Genomic DNA, 22,686 nt, shown 5'->3' on the forward strand with positions numbered 1-22,686 from the left:
CCCTGACGAAGAGTCTTGACCTGAAACGTCGACTGTTCATTTCCCTCCATGGATGCTGCCTGACCTGCTGAGTTCCTCCTGCATTTTGTGTGTGACTGCCCTCGTGAAACTCTCCTTGTTTTTTTCCTCATAGGATCTGCACAAGGTATACATAGACAGAACAAAGACTTCTACATGTGATGTTGTAAACAAAAATAGCGTGGCAGCAAAATATTTACATCTTCCCGGAACAATCAACACGTCTTTAAACTTGTAAAGCGAATCGATGAAACAAAATATTAAGTGAGATAGTAGATATACCAAATACTCCTGTGTTCCTCGAAGGGCGAGTGTGAATAAGAATGAGACATACCTCCCCTCTGAAGCAAAAAGCAAACGAAAAAAGGCAACGAGAGCTGAACCCAAGCGTAGGGGTGTGGAGGGGTAAAAGAGCAGGGGAGACTCACTGTGTGTAAGTCTGTGGGTTGCCCACAGCCCTGCTCGTAGTGGAAGCACCGCCCACCGGTGGGTGTGTAATATCCGCCGTCGTTTCTCATCTTCTCTATTTTTTGCCTTTTTTTTCCATTTAAACGCTTCGAAAGAGCCGCCACGAAGAGGGGAGAGGCATTTGGAAAAAAAAACAGCCGGGTGTGAGGTAACGTTAAGCCTGGCTGCTTTCTCGGGGACCTGTACGGTTGGCGGGCTTTGGAGCTTATCGGGGTCGGGTGTGGGGCAAGGGTGAGAAGTTGCAGAGTTTCGGAGTTTGCAGAGCCTTCCCCTCAGAGGGGAAGGAAGGAATGGAAGGAGTCTGTTTCTGGAAGTGATATGGTTGAACCCGTTTGTCAGTTCCCCCCAGACCTCCTGAGGGACAGGGACGGCCGCCACAGGAGCCTGGGTACGGAACTATGCTTTTCCGAGCGGGGATCTCTGCCCTCTTCCTGTGCCACGAAGCCATTCTCCCGCGCTCCGGAGTCCGCACCTCCGCTGCGCCGGGTATGTTGGGAATGTTGGATTGAAAACAAGCTCCGGGACCAAGGGAAGGGTGATTCAAGAGATTTGTACCCTCCCCATCGTGTAAATATTTTAGTTTCTTATCAAGAACGAGTGAACAAGTTAAATTCTACATTCAGTGAAAGTTTTCCCGGGACACAGGAAGTTGAATGAAACGAAACGAAACCAGAAATTACTGGAGGTTCAGGGAGTATCAGTGGAAATAGAAACAGGTTAACGTTTCAGGACGAAGACCCTTCATCAGAACGAATATGGAATGAAACACAATGAAATTGAAGTAAAATGTATGATTTGGAGTCTAAATCTCTTTACTCCATCCCTTCACAATAGAAAGTAAAATATTAAGTGCCATGAAGTGGAGATATTTCTATTTTTGGGGGATAACAGAGCCAGGAGCATAAAGGTGAACAAATCCACCAGGGAATTTGGGAGAAATGTCTCTGTCCAGAGAGCAGTGAGAATATGGAAACCTGTTGGCCGGTGGAATACGTAAATTGAATGCCAATAAAAAGAAGACTCATTGGATGTGTATCTGTGAAGAGAGAAAATGCTGAGTCATTGAAATCTTTGAACATCTTTTGGGGACTTGCTGATGAATTTGCAAGGTCAAACCTATCACTGCTGGAGATTACAATCTTGCTAAGATTCCTTATAGACCTTATTTGACCAAAGAGAGGTGTATAAAATCATGAGGGGGCATAGATAGAGTGAATACACATGGTCTTTTTCCCAGGGAAAAGAGAATCACTCAAGAGCATAGCTATAAGGTGAGAGGGAAAGATTTAAAAGGGACCTGAGGGGCAAACTTCTTCATGCAGGAGATGGGTATATGCATGCAAGAAGTTGTTGAGGCAGGTAAAATAACAACATTTAAATGACACTTGGACAGGTACATGGATAGGAAAGGTTTAGAGGGATGTGGGCCAATGTGGGAGAAACGGGACTAGCTTACATAGGCATCTTGGTTGTCATGGACAGTTGGGCTGAAGGGCCTGTTTTGTTGCTGTATTGCACTATGACTGTACAATTCCCTTTCACTACACTGGGAAATCCTCTCTGAGATGTTATTGATATCAGTTGGGATAATTGGGTAAAAGAATTAGGAGGTGAAAGGGGAGGAGTTACTTATTTAAAATTGCTTCATATTAATTATTTATTTATTAGTCTTTCATGAATTTAGCTGTTTGTCAAGTCAAACTATGTCTTTAAATTTGTTTCTTTGAGTTATCTGATATTTGATGTCTACTAATGTCAGGAACTTTTTATTAAAAATATTGAAATCATTGACAACTTTTGTAGCTGGTAAAGGCCCGGCCTCAATTTTGCTGGCCATCTGATGCTGTCATGGGGGTTCTCACTCTGCCTCCTGGAGGTCAGTTGCTGTCCAGTGCATGCAATGGAACTCCAGGGTAATGAAGGACCAGAGAGATTGGCCCTTCACCTCCAGCAGATAAGTGCAGGCATGGAGAAACAATGTGTGGTGGTTCTGGGGAGGGAGACTAGGCCAATGACCTTGCATCGGCCGGAAACATTCTGGTTGCAATTCCCTTGATACTGCATGACACACTTAATAGTTTCAAGTATTTGTTTTCATTTCCAACCTCCATTTCCTTTGCTTTAGCAGTAAGGAATGATGACGGTGTTTAGTTGTAGGGGGAGGGAGGAGGCTAGTGTAAAGCACAAACACCAGCATAAATCATATGAGCTGAATGGTCTGTTACTGTGGGTTCCTATGTGGCTCTTTGTTTCTCCAGAATGAGCCCTGTGAGCAGGGGTGGTTAGGGTATAGCTGGTAAAAGGGCAGGGATAACTGCATTACCTGATAAATATTTTGGGGTTCTAAGTCATCTTTTGCAGCTCTTGCCATAATTCTGGCTTTAGAGACTATTTCCTTCACCTGATCTAGAATCTCCTGAGAGAGCATCATTGGAGCAGGGAGGGAAAGAATAGTTTTGTATGGTTTTCATTTTAGTAGTGACAACAAAAATTGCAGTGATTTTTCTTTCTCTCTGAGATCTAAGAATATCGATTCATGCAAGGTACTTCCCAATGCAAAGAACGATTCAAACATTTTAAGAAGAAGGGACGTTTTCAGCACAAACAGAGTCCTGTTGATCTTTGTGGCCATTTAAAACTCCTTGCCAGAGGCAGTCCAATGTGATTGTACTGCCTTGTTCTTTCACCAGTTTTTAAATTGCTTCCCTTCAAAAATTGGTGTATTTATTAGAAGGTGCTTATCTCAGCGACACTGGTAACAGACTACAGCAGCAACTGCACTTAGAAGCTTTTGGGAGATCCTCCTCCTTCATTGCAAATATCAGTTCATGCAAGTTCTGTTTACCCATATTCTGTCTCCCCAAACTACTATGCTCCATGGAATCTCCATTGCTTAGTCCTTCAATATCTTATTTAAAATTCTCATCTCATGTTCACCTCTTCTCCAGGACTTGACCTCCTTATTTCAGCAACCTTCTCCTGTGTTACAACCTACCACCAACTGCACATTCTAAATCCAGTGATTTCCAGGTGATTACCTTTTGCCCTCTTGGACCTGGACTACCTGTTTTTGTATTGCCATCCTTCAGTTTTACCTCCTCTTCCACCTTGTCCACCTTCCTCATCTTGTGTAAGTCTCACAGTAAAGCATATGTGTTTATTGAGCTTCCAGTTACCCCTTCTGATAGTGACTTACCAGTCTTCTTATTTTCAACTTCGTAAAGTACCTCAAGACAATTTAACATGCATAGCTTGTAATATGATTTTTACTGCAGTGGACCTACTCTTTAAGCTTCTAACACTGAGAAAAATAATCACAAGACAAAGGAGCAGAAGTAGGCCATTCGGCCCATCAAGTCTGCTTCATGAGCTAAACTAATACTATTCCTATCTCGCCCCAATTTCTGGCCTTATCCCCATATCCCTTGATACCTTGACTAATTAGATACCTATCAATCTCATCCTTAAATGCCCCCAATGATTGGGCCTCCACAGCTGTATGTGACAAAGAATTCCATAATTTCACTACCCTCTTGCTAAAGACATTTCTCCTCATTTCTGTTTTAAACCTGTACCCTCTAATTCTAAGATTGTACCCTCTAGTCCTGGACTCACACCACCAGGGAAACAGCTTAACCATATCTACCCTGTCCAGTCCTTTCAACATTCTAAATATTTCTATGAGATGTGCTCTCATTCTTCTGTACTCCAATGAAATACAGATCAAGAGCCGACAAATGCTCATCATAAGTAAGCCTTTCATTCCGGGAATCATCCTTGTAAATCTTTTCTGAACCCTCTTCAACATCAGTACATCCTTCCTAAGATACAGGGCCCAAAACTGTGCACAGTACTCCAAATGAGGCCTCACCAGTGCCCCATAGAGCCTCATCAACACTTCCTTACTTTTATACCTTATACCACTGAAAATGAATGCTAACATAGCATTCGCTTTCTTTCTCCCGCCGATCTGACCTGGTGGTTAACCTTTAGGGTATCCTGCATGAGTACCCCAAGTCCCTTTGTACTTTGAATTTTCTCCCCATATAGATAATAATCTGCCTGTTTATTTCTTTTCCCAAAGTGTACAACGGCACATTTCTCAACATTGAATCTCATCTGCCATTTCTTTGCCCATTCTCCTAAACTAAGTCTTTCTGCAACCTTCCTATTTCTTCAGTACTCCCTACTCCTCCACCTATCTTGGTGTCCTCTACAAACTTAGCCACAAAACCATTTACTCATAATCCAAGTCATTAATGTACAAAAGTAAAAGAAGTGGCCCCAACACCGACGCCTGCGGAACACCACTAGTAACTGGTAGCCAACCAGAACAGGATCCCTTTATTTCCCACCCTTTGCGTTCTGCCTACCAGTCAATGCTCCACCCATTCTAATATCCTACCTGTAATTCCACGAGCTCTCATCTTATTAATGAGGCTCTTGTGCGCAATTTGTCGAAGGCCTTTTGAAAGTCTAAATACACAACATCCATAGCCTCTCCCTTATCCACCCTGTCTGAGATTTCCTCAAAATACTCCAATAGCTTGGTCAGGCAGGATCTTCCCTTCACGAAACCGTGCTGGCTTGGACCTATCTTGCCTTGCACCTCTAAGTATTCCATAACCTCATCCGTGATCGATTCCAATAACTTTCCCACCACCAATGTCAGACTAATAGGTCTGTAATTTCCTTTATGCTGTCTCCCACCTTCTTATACAGCAGAACTACATTTGCAACCTTCCAGTCCTCTGGAACCATGCCGGAGTCTATTGATTCCTGGAAAATTATCACCAATGCCTCCACAATCTCTGAAGCCACCTCCTTCAGAACCCGGCGGTGCACCTCATCCGGTCCGGGAGACTTATCTGTCTTTATTCCATTTAGCTTCCCGAGCACCTTCTCTCTAGTAATCTTAATTGAATTCAGTTCTATCCCCTGAGACCCCGACTATCTGGAATATTGCTGGTGTCCTCCACAGTGAAGACCGATGCAAAGTACTCATTTAGTTCCTCTGCCATCTCTTTGTTATCCATTATAATCTCTCCTGCAACCGTTTTCAATTGGTCCTATATCAACCCGTGTCTCTCTTTTAATCTTAATATATTTAAAAAAACTCTTGGTATTTTTTGAATGTTATCTGCCAACTTCCTTTCATAATTCATCTTTTCTTTCCTAATGACCTTCTTAGTTTCTTTTTGTAAGTTTTTAAGAGTTTCCCAGTCTTCTGTTTTCCCGCTAATCTTTGCTTCCTTGTGTGCCCTCCCTTTTGCTTTTATTTAGCCTTCACCTCTCTCGTTATCCACACTTGTGCAATTTTCCATTCATAACCTTTTTCTTGAATATATCTATCCTGCGTTTTCCTTATTTCTTGTAGGAATTCCGTCCATTTCTGCTCTGCCGTCCCTCCAACTAGCTTACTTTTCCAATCAATTTGGGCCAACTCCTCTCTCATGCCACTGTAATTTCATTTGTTCCACTGAAATATTGACACATCTGATATCAGCTTCTCCTTTTCAAATTCGAAACTGAACTCAATCGTATTGTGATTGCTAGTTCCTAAAGGTTCCTATACCATTAGTTCCCTAATCACCTCCGGTTCGTTACACAGCACCCAATCCAAAACAGCTGATCCCCTGGTGGGCTCATCAAGTTGCTCCAAAAAGCCATCCCGTAGACTTCCACAAACTTGCTCTCCTGAGATCCACTGCCTTCCTGGCTTTCCCAATCCACCTTCATGTTAAAATCCCCCATAATTATCTTGACGTTGTCTCTCTGACACGCTTTTCTATTTCTAGCTGTAACTTATAGTCCCATCCCGGCTGCTGTTAGGGGGCCCTATATATACTGCTATTATTGTCCTTTTACCCTTGCCATTTCTTAGCTCTACCCATAAGGGATTCCACTTCTTCTGACCCTATATCCTTTTCTCTATTGATTTTATATCATTACTAACCATCAGGGCCACACCACCCCCTCTGCCTACCTGCCTATCTTTCCTATACACTGTGTACCCCTGGACATTTATTTCCCACTCATTTAGTTCCCACTTCCTTAAGCCATGACTCGATGATTGCCACAATGTCATATTTTTTTAATCTGTAGCTGTGCCACTAGGTCATCCACCTTATTTCTAATGCTATGTGTGTCTAAATATAGTACATTTAGACCAGTATCTGCTGCTGATTTTGCTGCATTTCTATTGTTCAGCAAATGATCCTGTCTTTTCACCTGCCTGTCCTTCGTACCATCTTCACTGCACACTGTCTTGGACTTGCTCCCATATACCTCTTCCTCTATCCTAATATCCTGGTTTCCTTCCCCCTGCCAAATTAGTTTAAACCCTCCCCAACAGCTATGTTAAACATGCCCGCCAGGATATTGGACCCCTTGGAGTTCAGGTGTAACCCATCCTTTGTGAATAGGTCATACCTCTCCCAAAAAAGGTCCCAATGATCCAAGAATTTGAAGCACTGCCCCCTGCCCCCTGCCCCAGTCACTCAGGCACACATTCATCTGTCAGATCTTTCTATTCTTACTTCCATTAGCACGTGGCACAGGTAGTAATCCTGAGATTATTACCCTGGAGGTCCTGCTCCTCAACCTTCTTCCTAGCTCCTTGTAATCCTCCTTCAGGACCTCCTCTCTTTTTCTACCTATGTCATTGGTACCTACATGTACCAAGACTTCTGGCTGATCACCCTCTCCCCTCAGAATATTCTGGACCTGGTCCGAGACATCCCGTACCCTGGCAACACACCATCTGGGTACTGTTGTCAGGTTCGCAGAATCTCTTATCTGTTCCCCTCACTATAGAATCCCAATGACCACTACATTTCTTCTATCCCGCTGGACCACGGCACCAGGTAGGTTGCCAGACTCCTGTTTGCCATAGTTTTCCTCTGTCAGGTAATCCTCTCCAACGGAATCTAAAATGAGATACAGATTTTTTTTTTAGGGGGACCGCCACAGGTACTCTACATGATCTTTATAGCTTCTGTCTATCTCCTCACTCTCCCAAATCAACCAAAGGTCATTGAGCTGCAGCTCCAGGTCCCTAACACAATCCTTGAGGCGCCGCATCTCAATGCACTTTGCGCAGATGTAGTCCTCAGGGAGGCTGGTAGTCTCCCAGGGTCCCCACATCTGGCACTCCAAACATAATACTAATCCCAGATGCATACTGCTATGGCACTGTCTAATGCAACTACAATAAATAAACTAGTAACTTACCCCTGCTCTATAATCAGAAGTAATTATTTCAAAATGGAATAAATAGCTTTTTAAATTAAAAATTGATCAAAATACTAGCAGAATAAGGGAGAGGTAATGCAGAATTCTGATGTCTCAAAATCATATGGAGAAAAAATAGTGAATAGTTTGAATGGAAAGATGAGTGCCATATTACTCCAAGCGGTTAATTATTTCATGTTTTCATTAAAGCTGAAAGATGGTGCAGCCATATCTTGCCAGAAGTGGAATTAGTAAACTTCAGGGGATATAGCAGTCTAGTGCTTAAGGTTCTTGCATTGGGAATCTGAACAACTGAAATGGCAAAGAGGAGCTCGATGTAAAATTTCATCCGAATAATAGAGCCAAGTACAGTGCAGAATTTCTCTTTCGGTTATGGCCTACTGAAGCGAGCTAATGGGTGCCTTTCTCTAAAAGTTTTTTTTCTCCTCTTTTATGATAAATGACAATGATATCCTTTATCTGAAGAGATGGGTCTAATGACCTATTCAAACTGTGATAAATACTACTTCATGCAGAATTCTTCTAAAAATGCAGATACAGACAAATGCATGAATCATTTGTTGAAATGAATGCACTTCGGAAGAAAAAAGTCATTTCTCAGCTTGTTTGCTGATTAGTCCTGGTACAATATTTTTGCAATAGTGTTAATGTTCAGGTCAAAATTCTGGCTTGTCAAATTTCTGATTAAAGTTGATACTTCAGGCAGAGATGGAATAGATAATAATTGGAGGATCAGGGAGACCAAAATCAGGGATGATAAAATGTTTGCTTTTCAACATGGGCATTCAGGAAGACATTCTTTACTCAGAATGTGGAACTCACTACCACAAGCTGAGTTGAAGCAAATAGTATAGATGTATTTAAGGGGAAGCTGGGTAAGCACATGATGATGAAGGAAGTAGAAGGATTTGCTGATTGGTTTAGATAAAATAGGACAGGAGGAGGCTTGGGTGGAGCATAATCATTGGTGCAGATCAATTGGGCTATATGATCTGTTTCTCTGCTGTAAATATTATATAATTCTATGCATATGGATAAATCTGGAGATGTGAGGCTAACTACTGATGAAAGTGATTCTCTGCTGCTTGGGATCGAATAATTGCCATTCAGTAGGTAGACACAGGTTTTAATATTAGAGACTTGTCTGGACCATGACTTTTACTTCTTTGGGGTGGGTGATTTACTAATGGCTGAGACGACCAGTTACAATCCTCAATTCTCCAGGTATGGCTACTTGCTAATACGTAATGCACGTGTTGGTAAGGCACTGGGAATTGCCGCCTCCTCCTCAAAGGGATCATCAGAGAAACTACGATATATCGATAAATGTGTTGGTGAATGACCAAGCACAGTAATCTGCAAGAGCAAGCTTCTTAACTATGTATGCATGTGTTTTGTGGACATGTTCCATGCATGTTCTGTACACGTGCATGCACGCATTTTGTGCATTTGTGTTTATATTGCTCTTTTGAAGGAATAGTCCAACTGGTACCTGGAATATTTGTGGTTGAACAAAAGTTGGAAATTTGTAACTTATAATGCTAATGTATGTGGAATGAATTTGGTTTGGCTTTTTCATTCTCCTGAGATTATTGTGAAAGTTGAATTGGACCTCAGTTGAAAAAGTATAATCAAGTTTCAGTAGATTGTCACTACCATCCATTTGTCTTCAGTGATTGCATCAGACAATACTTTGCGAATAGTTTGTCCTTTTTTAAAATCAGCAATTCGATGGACAACTTGAAGTAAAGAAGAGAAAATAAGTTGTATGGAAAAATAGAACAAAACTACATCAAGGTAATAGTACAGTAGAATGATGGGGCTGGTGGGTAGGGGTGTTGGAGGGAGAGGGAGGTTTGGGATAAGAACCTTTTTTTAAAAAAAAAAGCAAATTTGAGATTAATGTCTGAGGGATTTTCACACTGGGAGCGCAACATACCAAACACTTTCTGATTTGATGAAGACAAAATCTTGGAATTGTAAGGAGCAGCTGAATGATGGAGAGAACTACATGTTCTTTCTGGGTGAATGTAATTGGCTGGGTTACTTCATTCTATTAACCGCTGTTTGTCTATTGTATTTGTATATTTTAGGACAGGTAATTAGTAATTTGTTGAATGGGGACTAATTGTTGCTTATTCTGTATTACAGGAATGAAAACAGATGTTTGCTTAAGGTCGTTTAATTTATTCATCCATAAAGAGGAAACTTCAAGTAACAGATTCTTTTCACTCGTTCTCACTTGAATTCATTATAGAGTACACTGGGATTCTGTTAACCTGTAATTGAGAATGGCTTCAATAGACCCATACCAGCACATAATAGTAAGTACAGTATATCACTACTAATGCAAACATTTTCCATTTGCTAATTGTGTTACTTGTTTTATAATACTGTGCTTGTTCTTACTGGGGAATAGGACAATTCACATTTCAAGAACTCGGTGCTGACAGATTTAAAATAGTCAGCTGCATTGTAATGCACCTTCAACTCTGCTCAGCAGTATTCATCGGTATTAACCATACAGTCCGTAGAATACCTTTTAGGATTTTTTATTCCTGTTTGGGACTACCCAAGTACCATTAGAAAATGGTGAAAAATATTGGTCACTTTCGGTGTTACATTCCCTTTCCTTCTTGGAAGTACAAAAAAACTGGATTGAAGTGATCCAAACTCCTTCTACTTGGAATTCTTGCAATCACTTTGGACTCAGGTGCAGAAGTGAATGACTAAAGATTTAGGCTGGTCCTGTTCACACAAGGCGACTGCACTTCCAATCACTTTTGCCACCTCAGCTTATCCTTTATACAAAATGTACACAATATTTGAGAGAAAGTCTGTTGCAGTTTTGTTCTAAATATCCTGCCAGCCATTGGATTATACAGGATCTACAGCACAAAAACCTGCCATCTAAGACCAACTGGTTACGTTCCAATGAACCTAACCCCTGCAATTAATGACTTGTGGGTTTTTTTTTACTCATTGCAAGTTCTATTACTTTTTTTTAACAATTTACAAAGTCATAGGGTTGTACAGCACAGAAATGAGCCCTCTGGTCCACCTTATCAATGCCAACTGTGATGCCTATCCACACTAATCCCATTTGCCCCTACAAGGCCTGTATCTCTTCTTTCCTATCCAAGTGCCTGTCCAAATGCCTTTTTAACATCGTAATTGTATTGGCCTCTATCACTTCCTCTGGCAGCTCGTTTCATTTAACCACCACCCTCCGTGATGAAAAGCTTACACCTCAGATCTGCTTTAAATTGCTTCCCTCTCACCTTAAATCTGTACCCTTTAGTTTTAGAATCCCCCAACTGGAGAAAAGACTCTGGCTATCTACTCTATCTATGCCCCTCATAATTTTATAAACCTTAATAAGGTCACCCCCTCAGCCTCTTATGTTCTAGTGAGAATAAATGCAGCTTATCCAATCTCTCCTGATAAGTAAGACCCTCCATCCCAGGCAACATCCTGGTGAATTGCCTTTGCACCCTTTCTAATGCCACGACATCCTTCCTGTAGTGTGGTGACCAGAACTGTACACAATACTCCTAGTGTGACCAGACCAACATTTTGTACAGCTGCAACACGACAACCCAACTCTTGTACTCAATGCCGGGATTAGACTCGTAGAGTAATACTGCATGGAATTGGGCTCTTCGGCCCAACTGGTTCATGCTGACCGCAGCGTCCTCCCTGCTAGTCCCAGTTGCCCATGTTCGGCCTGTAACCCTCCAAGCCCCTCCCCTCCATGTACCTGTCCAAATGCTTCTTAAATGTTGCAGTTGTACCTTCCTCTGGCAGCTCATTCCAGGTACTCACCACCCTCTGTAAAGAAGTTATCTCCCTCTCTCTCTCCCCCCCTCTCTCTCTCCCCCCCTCTCTCTCTCCCCCCCTCTCTCCCTCCCCCCCTCTCTCCCTCCCCCCCCTCTCTCCCTCCCCCCCCTCTCTCCCTCCCCCCCTCTCTCCCTCCCCCCCTCTCTCCCTCCCCCCCTTCTCTCCCTCCCCCCCTTCTCTCCCTCCCCCCCCTCTCTCCCTCCCCCCCCTCTCTCCCTCCCCCCCTCTCTCCCTCCCCCCCTCTCTCCCTCCCCCCCCTCTCTCCCTCCCCCCCTCTCTCCCTCCCCCCCTCTCTCCCTCCCCCCCTCTCTCCCTCCCCCCTTCTCTCCCTCCCCCCTTCTCTCCCTCCCCCCTTCTCTCCCTCCCCCCTTCTCTCCCTCCCCCCCTTCTCTCCCTCCCCCCCTTCTCTCCCTCCCCCCCTTCTCTCCCTCCCCCCCTTCTCTCCCTCCCCCCCTTCTCTCCCTCCCCCCCCTTCTCTCCCTCCCCCCCCTTCTCTCCCTCCCCCCCCTTCTCTCCCTCACCCCCCCTTCTCTCCTCCCCCCCCTTCTCTCCCTCCCCCCCCTTCTCTCCCTCCCCCCCTTCTCTCCCTCCCCCCCCTTCTCTCCCTCCCCCCCCTTCTCTCCCTCCCCCCCCTTCTCTCCCTCCCCCCCCTTCTCTCCCTCCCCCCCCTTCTCTCCTCCCCCCCCTTCTCTCCCTCCCCCCCCTTCTCTCCCTCCCCCCCCTTCTCTCCCTCCCCCCCTTCTCTCCCTCCCCCCCTTCTCTCCCTCCCCCCCCTTCTCTCCCTCCCCCCCCTTCTCTCCCTCCCCCCCCTTCTCTCCCTCCCCCCCCTTCTCTCCCTCCCCCCCCTTCTCTCCCGCCCCCCCTTCTCTCCCTCCCCCCCCTTCTCTCCCTCCCCCCCCTTCTCTCCCTCCCCCCCTTCTCTCCCTCCCCCCCCTTCTCTCCCTCCCCCCCTTCTCTCCCTCCCCCCCTTCTCTCCCTCCCCCCCCTTCTCTCCCTCCCCCCCCTTCTCTCCCTCCCCCCCCTTCGCTCCCTCCCCCCCTTCTCTCCCTCCCCCCCCTTCTCTCCCTCCCCCCCCTTCCTCCCTCCCCCCCCTTCTCTCCCTCCCCCCCCTTCTCTCCCTCCCCCCCTTCTCTCCCCTCCCCCCCCCTTCTCTCCCTCCCCCCCCTTCTCTCCCTCCCCCCCCTTCTCTCCTCCCCCCCCTTCTCTCCCTCCCCCCCCTTCTCTCCCTCCCCCCCCTTCTCTCCCTCCCCCCCCTTCTCTCCCTCCCCCCCCTTCTCTCCCTCCCCCCCCTTCTCTCCCTCCCCCCCCTTCTCTCCCTCCCCCCCCTTCTCTCCCTCCCCCCCCTTCTCTCCCTCCCCCCCCTCTCTCCCTCTCCGCCCCTCCTCCCTCCCCCCCTTCTCTCCCTCCCCCCCCTTCTCTCCCTCCCCCCCCCTTCTCTCCCTCCCCCCCCTTCTCTCCTCCCCCCCCCTTCTCTCCCTCCCCCCCCTTCGCTCCCTCCCCCCCCTTCTCTCCCTCCCCCCCCTTCTCTCCCTCCCCCCCTTCTCTCCCTCCCCCCCCCTTCTCTCCCTCCCCCCCCTCTCTCCCCTCCCCCCGCTTCTCATCCCTCCCCCCCTCTCTCCCTCCCCCCCCTTCTCTCCCTCCCCCCCCTTCTCTCCCTCCCCCCCCCTTCTCTCCCTCCCCCCCCTTCTCATCCCTCCCCCCCCTTCTCATCCCTCCCCCCCCTTCTCGTCCCTCCCCCCCCTTCTCTCCCTCCCCCCCCTTCTCTCCCTCCCCCCCATTCCTCTCCCTCCCCACCTTCTCTCCCTCCCTCCGCCTTCTCTCCCTCCCCCCCCTTCTCTCCCTCCCCCCCCTTCTCTCCCTCCCCCCCCTTCTCTCCCTCCCCCCCCTTCTCTCCCTCCCCCCCTTCTCTCCCTCCCCCCCCTTCTCTCCTCCCCCCCCTTCTCTCCCTCCCCCCCCTTCTCTCCTCCCCCCCCTTCTCTCCCTCCCCCCCCTTCTCTCCCTCCCCCCCTTCTCTCCCTCCCCCCCCTTCTCTCCCTCCCCCCCCTTCTCTCCCTCCCCCCCCTTCTCTCCCCTCCCCCCCTTCTCTCCCTCCCCCCCCTTCTCTCCCTCCCCCCCCTTCTCTCCCTCCCCCCCTTCTCTCCCTCCCCCCCCTTCTCTCCCTCCCCCCCCTTCTCTCCCTCCCCCCCTTCTCTCCCTCCCCCCCCTTCTCTCCCTCCCCCCCCTTCTCTCCCTCCCCCCTTCTCTCCTCCCCCCCTTCTCCCTCCCCCCCCTTCTCTCCCTCCCCCCCCTTCTCTCCCTCCCCCCCCTTCTCTCCCTCCCCCCCCTTCTCTCCCTCCCCCCCTTCTCTCCCTCCCCCCCCTTCTCTCCCTCCCCCCCCTTCTCTCCCTCCCCCCCCTTCTCTCCCTCCCCCCCCTCTCCCCTCCCCCCCCCTTCTCTCCCTCCCCCCCCTTCTCTCCCTCCCCCCCCTTCTCCCCCCCCCCCCCTTCTCTCCCTCCCCCCCCTTCTCTCCCTCCCCCCCCCTTCTCTCCCTCCCCCCCCTTCTCTCCCTCCCCCCCCTTCTCTCCCTCCCCCCCCTTCTCTCCCTCCCCCCCCTTCTCTCCCTCCCCCCCCTTCTCTCCCTCCCCCCCCTTCTCTCCCTCCCCCCCCTTCTCTCCCTCCCCCCCCTTCTCTCCCTCCCCCCCCTTCTCTCCCTCCCCCCCCTTCTCTCCCTCCCCCCCTTCTCCTCCCTCCCCCCCCTTCTCTCCCTCCCCCCCCTTCTCTCCCTCCCCCCCCTTCTCTCCCTCCCCCCCCTTCTCTCCCTCCCCCCCCTTCTCTCCCCCCCCCCCTTCTCTCCCTCCCCCCCCTTCTCTCCCTCCCCCCCTTCTCTCCCTCCCCCCCCTTCTCTCCCTCCCCCCCCTTCTCTCCCTCCCCCCCCCTTCTCTCCCTCCCCCCCTTCTCTCCCTCCCCCCCCTTCTCTCCCTCCCCCCCCTTCTCTCCCTCCCCCCCTTCTCTCCCTCCCCCCCCTTCTCTCCCTCCCCCCCCTTCTCTCCCTCCCCCCCCTTCTCTCCCTCCCCCCCTTCTCTCCCTCCCCCCCCTTCTCTCCCTCCCCCCCCTTCTCTCCCTCCCCCCCCTTCTCTCCTCCCCCCCCTTCTCTCCCTCCCCCCCTTCTCTCCCTCCCCCCCCTTCTCTCCCTCCCCCCCCCTTCTCTCCCTCCCCCCCCTTCTCTCCCTCCCCCCCCTTCTCTCCCTCCCCCCCTTCTCTCCTCCCCTCTCCCCCCCCCTTCCTCTCCCTCCACCCCCCTTCTCTCCCTCCCCCCCTTCTCTCCCCTCCCCCCCTTCTCTCCCTCCCCCCCCTTCTCTCCCTCCCCCCCCTTCTCTCCCTCCCCCCCCTTCTCTCCCTCCCCCCCCTTCGCTCCCTCCCCCCCCTTCTCTCCCTCCCCCCCCTTCTCTCCCTCCCCCCCCTCCTTCTCTCCCTCCCCCCCCTTCTCTCCCTCCCCCCCCTTCTCTCCCTCCCCCCCTTCTCTCCCTCCCCCCCCTTCTCTCCCTCCCCCCCTTCTCTCCCTCCCCCCCCTTCTCTCCCTCCCCCCCCTTCTCCTCCTCTCCCTCCCCCCTTCTCTCCCTCCCCCCCTTCTCTCCCTCCCCCCCCTTCTCTCCCTCCCCCCCCTTCTCTCCTCCCCACCTCTCTCCTCCCCCCTTCTCTCCCCTCCCCCCCCTTCCTCTCCCTCCCCCCCCTTCTCTCCCTCCCCCCCCTTCTCTCCCTCCCCCCCCTTCTCTCCCTCCCCCCCCTTCTCCCCCCCCTTCTCGCCCTCCCCCCCCTTCGCTCCCTCCCCCTTCTCTCCCGCCCCCCTTCTCTCCCTCCCCCCCTTCTCTCCCTCCCCCCCCTTCTCTCCCTCCCCCCCCTTCTCTCCCTCCCCCCCCTTCTCTCCCTCCCCCCCCTTCTCCTCCCCTTCTCCCTCCCCCCCCTTCTCTCCCTCCCCCCCTTCTCTCCCTCCCCCCCCTTCTCTCCCTCCCCCCCCTTCTCTCCCTCCCCCCCCTTCTCTCCCTCCCCCCCCTTCTCTCCCTCCCCCCCCTTCTCTCCCTCCCCCCCCTTCTCTCCCTCCCCCCCTTCTCTCCCTCCCCCCCCTTCTCTCCCTCCCCCCCCTTCTCTCCCTCCCCCCCTTCTCTCCCTCCCCCCCTTCTCTCCCTCCCCCCCCTTCTCTCCCTCCCCCCCCTTCTCTCCCTCCCCCCCCTTCTCTCCCTCCCCCCCCTTCTCTCCCTCCCCCCCCTTCTCTCCCTCCCCCCCCTTCTCTCCCTCTCCCCCCCTTCTCTCCCTCCCCCCCCTTCTCTCCCTCCCCCCCCTTCTCTCCCTCCCCCCCCTTCTCTCCCTCCCCCCCCTTCTCTCCCTCCCCCCCCTTCTCTCCCTCCCCCCCCTTCTCTCCCTCCCCCCCCTTCTCTCCCTCCCCCCCCTTCTCTCCCTCCCCCCCCTTCTCTCCCTCCCCCCCCTTCTCTCCCTCCCCCCCCTTCTCTCCCTCCCCCCCCTTCTCTCCCTCCCCCCCTTCTCTCCCTCCCCCCCCTTCTCTCCCTCCCCCCCCTTCTCTCCCTCCCCCCCTTCTCTCCCTCCCCCCCTTCTCTCCCTCCCCCCCCTTCTCTCCCTCCCCCCCCTTCTCTCCCCTCCCCCCCCCTTCTCTCCCTCCCCCCCCTTCTCTCCTCCCCCCCTTCTCTCCTCCCCCCCCCCCTTCTCCTCCCTGCCCCCCCCTTCTCTCCCTCCCCCCCCTTCTCTCCCTCCCCCCCCTTCTCTCCCTCCCCCCCCTTCTCTCCCTCCCCCCCCTTCTCTCCCTCCCCCCCTTCTCAATCCCTCCCCCCCCTTCTCTCCCTCCCCCCCCCTTCTCGTCCCTCCCCCCCCTTCTCTCCCTCCCCCCCCTTCTAGTCTCTCCCTCCCCCCCCTTCTCTCCCTCCCCCCCCTTCTCTCCCTCCCCCCCCTTCTCATCATCCCTCCCTCCCCCCCCTTCTCTCCCTCCCCCCCCTTCTCTCCCTCCCCCCCCCTTCTCTCCTCCCCCCCTTCTCTCCCTCCCCCCCTTCTCTCCCTCCCCCCCCTTCTCTCCCTCCCCCCCCTTCTCTCCCTCCCCCCCCCCCTTCTCTCCCTCCCCCCCCTTCTCTCCCTCCCCCCCCTTCTCTCCCTCCCCCCCTTCTCTCCCTCCCCCCCCTTCTCTCCCTCCCCCCCCTTCTCTCCCTCCCCCCCCTTCTCTCCCTCCCCCCCCTTCTCTCCTCCCCCCCTTCTCTCCCTCCCCCCCCTTCTCTCCCTCCCCCCCCTTCTCTCCCTCCCCCCCTTCTCTCCCTCCCCCCCCTTCTCTCCCTCCCCCCCCTTCTCTCCCTCCCCCCCCTTCTCTCCCTCCCCCCCCTTCTCTCCCTCCCCCCCCTTCTCTCCTCCCCCCCCTTCTCTCCCTCCCCCCCCTTCTCTCCCTCCCCCCCCTTCTCTCCCTCCCCCCCCTTCTCTCCCTCCCCCCCCTTCTCTCCCTCCCCCCCCTTCTCTCCCTCCCCCCCCTTCTCTCCCTCCCCCCCCTTCTCTCCCTCCCCCCCCTTCTCTCCCTCCCCCCCCTTCTCTCCCTCCCCCCCCTTCTCTCCCTCCCCCCCCTTCTCTCTCCCTCCCCCCCTTCTCTCCCTCCCCCCCCCTTCTCTCCTCCCCCCCCTTCTCTCCCTCCCCCCCCTTCTCTCCCTCCCCCCCCTTCTCTCCCTCCCCCCCTTCTCTCCCTCCCCCCCCTTCTCTCCCTCCCCCCCCTTCTCTCCCTCCCCCCCTTCTCTCCCTCCCCCCCCTTCTCTCCCTCCCCCCCCTTCTCTCCCTCCCCCCCTTCTCTCCCTCCCCCCCCTTCTCTCCCTCCCCCCCTTCTCTCCCTCCCCCCCCTTCTCTCCCTCCCCCCCTTCTCTCTCTCCCTCCCCCCCTTCTCTCCCTCCCCCCCCTTCTCTCCCTCCCCCCCCTTCTCTCCCTCCCCCCCCTTCTCTCCCTCCCCCCCCTTCTCTCCCTCCCCCCCTTCTCTCCCCCCCCCCCTTCTCTCCCTCCCCCCCCTTCTCTCCCTCCCCCCCCTTCTCTCCCTCCCTCCCCCCCTTCTCTCCCTCCCCCCCCTTCTCTCCCTCCCCCCCTTTCTCGCCTCCCCCCCCCTTCTCTCCCTCCCCCCCTTCTCTCCCTCCCCCCCCTTCTCTCCCTCCCCCCCCTTCTCTCCCTCCCCCCCCTTCTCTCCCTCCCCCCTTCTCTCCTCCCCCCCCTTCTCTCGCCTCCCCCCCCTTCTCTCCCTCCCCCCCCTTCTCTCCCTCCCCCCCCTTCTCTCCCTCCCCCCCCTTCTCTCCCTCCCCCCCCTTCTCTCCCTCCCCCCCCTTCTCTCCCTCCCCCCCCTTCTCTCCCTCCCCCCCCTTCTCTCCCTCCCCCCCCTTCGTCTCCCTCCCCCCCCTTCTCTCCCTCCCCCCCCTTCTCTCCCTCCCCCCCCTTCTCTCCCTCCCCCCCCTTCTCCTCCCTCCCCCCCCTTCTCTCCCTCCCCCCCCTTCTCTCCCTCCCCCCCCTTCTCTCCCTCCTCTCCCCCCCCTTCTCTCCCTCCCCCCCCTTCTCTCCCTCCCCCCCCTTCTCTCCCTCCCCCCCCCCTCTCCCCCTCCCCCCCCTTCTCTCCCTCCCCCCCCCTTCTCTCCCTCCCCCCCCTTCTCTCCCTCCCCCCCCCTTTCTCTCCCTCCCCCCCCCTTCTCTCCCCCACCCCCCCCCTTCTCTCCCCCACCCCCCCCCCCCTTCTCTCCCCCACCCCCCCTTCTCTCCCCCACCCCCCCTTCTCTCCCCCACCCCCCCTTCTCTCCCCCACCCCCCCCTTCCCTCCCCCTCCCCCCCCCCCCTCTAGTTTTGGACTCCCCAACCGTGTGGAAAAGACTATGACCATCCACCTTATCCATACCACTCATGATTTTATAAAATTTTGAGGTCATCCCTCATTCTGCTACACTCCTGAATAAAGATCCAGCGTGGCCAACCTCTCCCTATGACTCAGGCACTCTAGTCCAGGCAGCATGCTTGTAAATCTCTTCTGCACCATCTCCAGATGACAATGTCTTTCCCATAACAGGGTGACTAAAACTGTTCACAATACTCCAAGTGCGGCCTCACCAACAGCTTATATAACTGCAACATAATGTCTCTACTCCTAAACTCGATGCCCTGACAGATGAAGGCTTGCATGCTAAACACCACCTTCACCATCATGCTTACTTGTGTGGCTGCTTTCAATGAACTGTGCACTTGTACTCCCAGGTCCCTCTGTTCCACAACACCCGTCAGTGCCCTGCCATTCACTGTATCAGTCCTACCCTGGTTTGACTGTCCAAAATGCATGTCCTCCCTGTTGAAATCCACTTGCCATTCCTCAGCCCATCTCCCTAATTGATCAAGAAATCTTTGCAATTCATTGTAACCTCCTTCACTATCAACAAGACCCCCTAATTTAGCATCAACAGCAAACTTGCTAATCATGGCATGTACATTCATTCATATCCAAATCACTTACATAAATGATGAATAACAGAGGTCCTAACACTGACCCCTGGGCACCCTACTAGTCACAGGCCTCCAGTAGGAGAATCGACCTTCAACCATCACCCTCTGCTTCCTATCATCGAGCAAATTCTGAATCCACCTTGCTTGCTTCCCTTGAATCCCATGTGACCTAACCTTCCAGATCAGCCTGACAACCTTGTCAAAGGCCTTACTAAAGTCCATATGGACAACATCTACTGCCATACCTTCATCTATCCCCTTAGTGACCTCTTCAAAAAAAAAACTTCAGAAGATTCATCAGACATGACCTCACATGCACAAAACCATGCTGACTATTCCTGATCAGGCCTTGACCATCCAAGTGATGGTAGATCTTGTTCCTCAGAATTGGCTAGAATAACTTTCCTGCAACTGAAGTCGGGCTCACTGGCCTGTCCTTGCTACCCTTCTTGAACAATGGAACAACATTAGCCAGTCTCCTGGAACGTTGCCGGTGGCTAACGATGAAGTAAATATCTCTACAAGTGCCTCTACGATTTCTTCCCTGGCCTCCCATAAGGTCTTGGGGTGCACTTGGTCAGGCCCTGGGGATTTGCCCACCCTAATGTGCTTCCAGACTGCAAATACCTCCTTCCTCGTAATAAGCATATTGATCCAAGACCTCACTACTTATTACCCTCATTTCTCTGGCATCCTCGATATTCTCCTTGGTAAACACTGAGGAGAAATAGACATTAAAAATCTCGGCCATTTCCTGTGGCTCCACACATGGGCGGTCCTGATGGTCTTTAAGAAGACTTAGTCTTTCCGTAGTCACCTTTTTACTGTTACTATAACTGAAGAACCTCTTGGGATTATCTTTAACCTTGGCTGCCAAATCCATCTCGTACTCTCTTTTTGCCCTCCTGATTTCCCTCTTAGGCCTGGTCTTAACTTTTTATATTTGTCAAGGGATTCATTTGTACTCAGCTGCCTAAATGCTTCCTTCTTTTTCCTGACCAGATCCTCGATATCTCTTGTCAGCCAGGGTTCCCTGAACTTGGTATGTCTACCCTTCACCCTAACAGGAACATGCTACCCCTGGACTCTTGATATGACCCTTTTAAAAGCCTCCCATTTGCCAACTATTCCTTTGTCTTTAAATAGAGTCACCCAGTTGACCCCAGCTAGATCCTGCCTAATGCCCTCAAAGTTGGCCCAGCTCCAGTTCAGGACTTTAACCTGTGGACCTGTTCTCTTTTTCCATAACTATTTTAAAACTAATAGAACTGTGGTCACTGGACCCAAAGTGCTTCCCAGCTGCCTCTTTAGTTACTTGGCCTACCTTGTTCCTTAAGAGGAGGTCCAGTATTTCTCCTTCCCGAGTAGGTTCCTCTATACGTTGCATGAGGAAACTATCTTGGATACATCGCTCAAATTCCACCCCATCCAGGCCCTTTGCAGTCTGGGTGGCCCAGTTGATACTGGGAAAATTTAAATCTCCCACTATTACTACCCTACTATTCTCACAACTATGTGCAATTCCTCGACACATCTGTTCCTCAAGTTCCTGCTGACTATCGGGGGGGGGGGTGGGGGTGGTCTATAATACAGCTCTCCAAGGTGACCATCCCCTTCTTATTTTGAAATTCTACCCATATGGCCTCGTTAGATGATCCCTCAAGAATATCCTCTCTAAGCACTGCTGTTATGTCCTCCCTTATCAAAAAGGCAATACCCTCCTCCTCCCCCCGCCCCCCACCCACTCTTACCTGTTCCTCTGTCACACCCAAAGCATTGGTATCCTGGAACACTGAACTGTCAATCCTGCCCTTCCCTCAGCTATGTTTCTGTTATGGCCACAATATCCCAGTCCCTAGAGGCAATCCATGTCCTCGGTTCATCCACCTTATCCATTAAGCTACGTGCATTGAAATAGATGCAATTTAAAGCAGTGGTCCTATCTGCCCTTTTACTGTGAACGTGGCTGTCCTGGTTGCTAGGTTTACATTCTTTGGTTGCTGTCTTCTCACTGACTTCGCTCTCTCGAGTCCCACTCTCCTGCCAATCTAGTTTAAATCCTCTCTGGTGGCAAAAGCACATTTCCCCACTAGGATATCGGTCCCCCTCCAGTTCAAGTGCAACCCTCTTGCACAGGTCGCCTCATGTCCAGAAGAGATGCCAATGATCCAAGAACCTGAGTCCCTGCCCCCTGCACCAGCTCTTCAGCCACATATTCATCTTTCTATTCCTGGACTCACTAGCATGTGGCACCGGGAGTAATCCGGAGATCACTACCCTTGAGGTCGTGCATTTTAATTTCTTACCTAGCTCCCTATACTCATTATGCAGGACCTCATCCCTTGTTCTACCTATGTCGTTTGTACCAATATGTACAATGACCTCTGGCTGTTCGCACCCTCAAGAATATTCTGCACCTGCTCAGAGACATCCCTGATCCTGGTACCCGGGAGGCAACACACCATCCTGGTGTCTCTTCTGTGGCCACAGAATCTCCTGTCTGTCCCCCTCACTATCGAGTCTCCTATCAATATTGCCCTGTCTGACTCTGCCCTGTCTGACTGTACTCTTTCCCTTTGAGCCTCGGAGCTGGTCACAGTGCCAGAGACCTGATTGTTGCTCCCTTGTCTTGTGATCTTGTGCTAGCTCTTGAAAGATAATCCCCCTCAACAGTATCCAAAGTGGTATACCAGTTAGTGAGGGGAATGGCCACAGGGGAACCCTGCACTGACTGCCTACTCCCCTTGCTTCTCCTGGTGGTCACCCATCTATCTGAAGCCTGTACCTTGGGTGTGATCACCTCAGTAAAAGACTTAACTATGAAGCCCTCAACTTCCCAGATGATCCTAAGTACCTGCAGATCCAGCTCCAGTTCCTTGACCTGGTCTGTCAGAAGCGGCACCTGGGTGCACTTCAGGGAGTGATCAGGGAGACTGTGAAGTTCCCTGACTTCCCACATCTTGCAGGAGCCAAGCATCCCACATTCCTTCTTCACTACCCTATTCACCTAGGTCACCATTTTCAGGGAGCTATAAATTGCACTCCAAGATCCCTCCGTACTTCAACACTCCTGAGGTCCCTGCTATTTATTGTATGTGTCTTGTTAGTATTTGGAGTCCCAAAATGCATTACCTCATACTTGTCTCAATGAAACTTTATTTCCCATGGCTCTGCCCAACTTTTCAACTTTACAAGTGATCTTATTAACTGAAAATGTCCTTACCACAGATATTTCTACTATGTTCAGTTTTATAACCTGCCAGAGTCGAAGTAACTAAAATGTATTTCCTTGACTCAGCTAGTTTGAGTGGTAACTCCATTTCGATTGGCTAGGTTATCTTTCCCACAACTTCAAGTTCAAATCACTTAGATATCTGTGGGATAATGTCATCGAAATGGCTCAAAATCATGGTCCCTCCTTAACCTCTGTGCTGCCTTTGACACACTGGGGCGTGCTAGCCTTTTCCAAGCACTCTGCTCAGTGGGACTATTATTTTTTTTGGTTTCAGTTCTGCCTATTCAAACTTTGTGTCTTGAGTATTTCTCAAGTTCCCCAAGCATTTCCTCTTCCTTTTCTACAAATTCTGCACCTTAGCAGTATCAGGTTGGGATCAGGTTCCACGTAAA

At 51.8% G+C, this 22,686-nt stretch overlaps 1 protein-coding gene across 2 annotated transcripts in view; it reads left to right on the top strand.

The window, feature by feature from the left end:
- Positions 1–468: 468 nt before the first annotated feature.
- The window catches only part of pla2g4ab (phospholipase A2, group IVAb (cytosolic, calcium-dependent)), a 114,571-nt gene continuing 92,353 nt past the window's right edge, over positions 469–22,686 (top strand). For both annotated transcript variants that reach the window (XM_052012191.1, XM_052012192.1), the window contains exons 1-2: positions 469–634; positions 9,892–10,064. In XM_052012191.1, the coding sequence (XP_051868151.1) occupies positions 10,032–10,064 (33 nt within the window). In that variant the 5' untranslated portion in view covers positions 469–634; positions 9,892–10,031. The remainder of the gene's footprint in view (positions 635–9,891; positions 10,065–22,686) is intronic.

This window comes from Pristis pectinata, chromosome 3 (assembly GCF_009764475.1).
Source record: "Pristis pectinata isolate sPriPec2 chromosome 3, sPriPec2.1.pri, whole genome shotgun sequence".
Taxonomy (NCBI): domain Eukaryota; kingdom Metazoa; phylum Chordata; class Chondrichthyes; order Rhinopristiformes; family Pristidae; genus Pristis; species Pristis pectinata.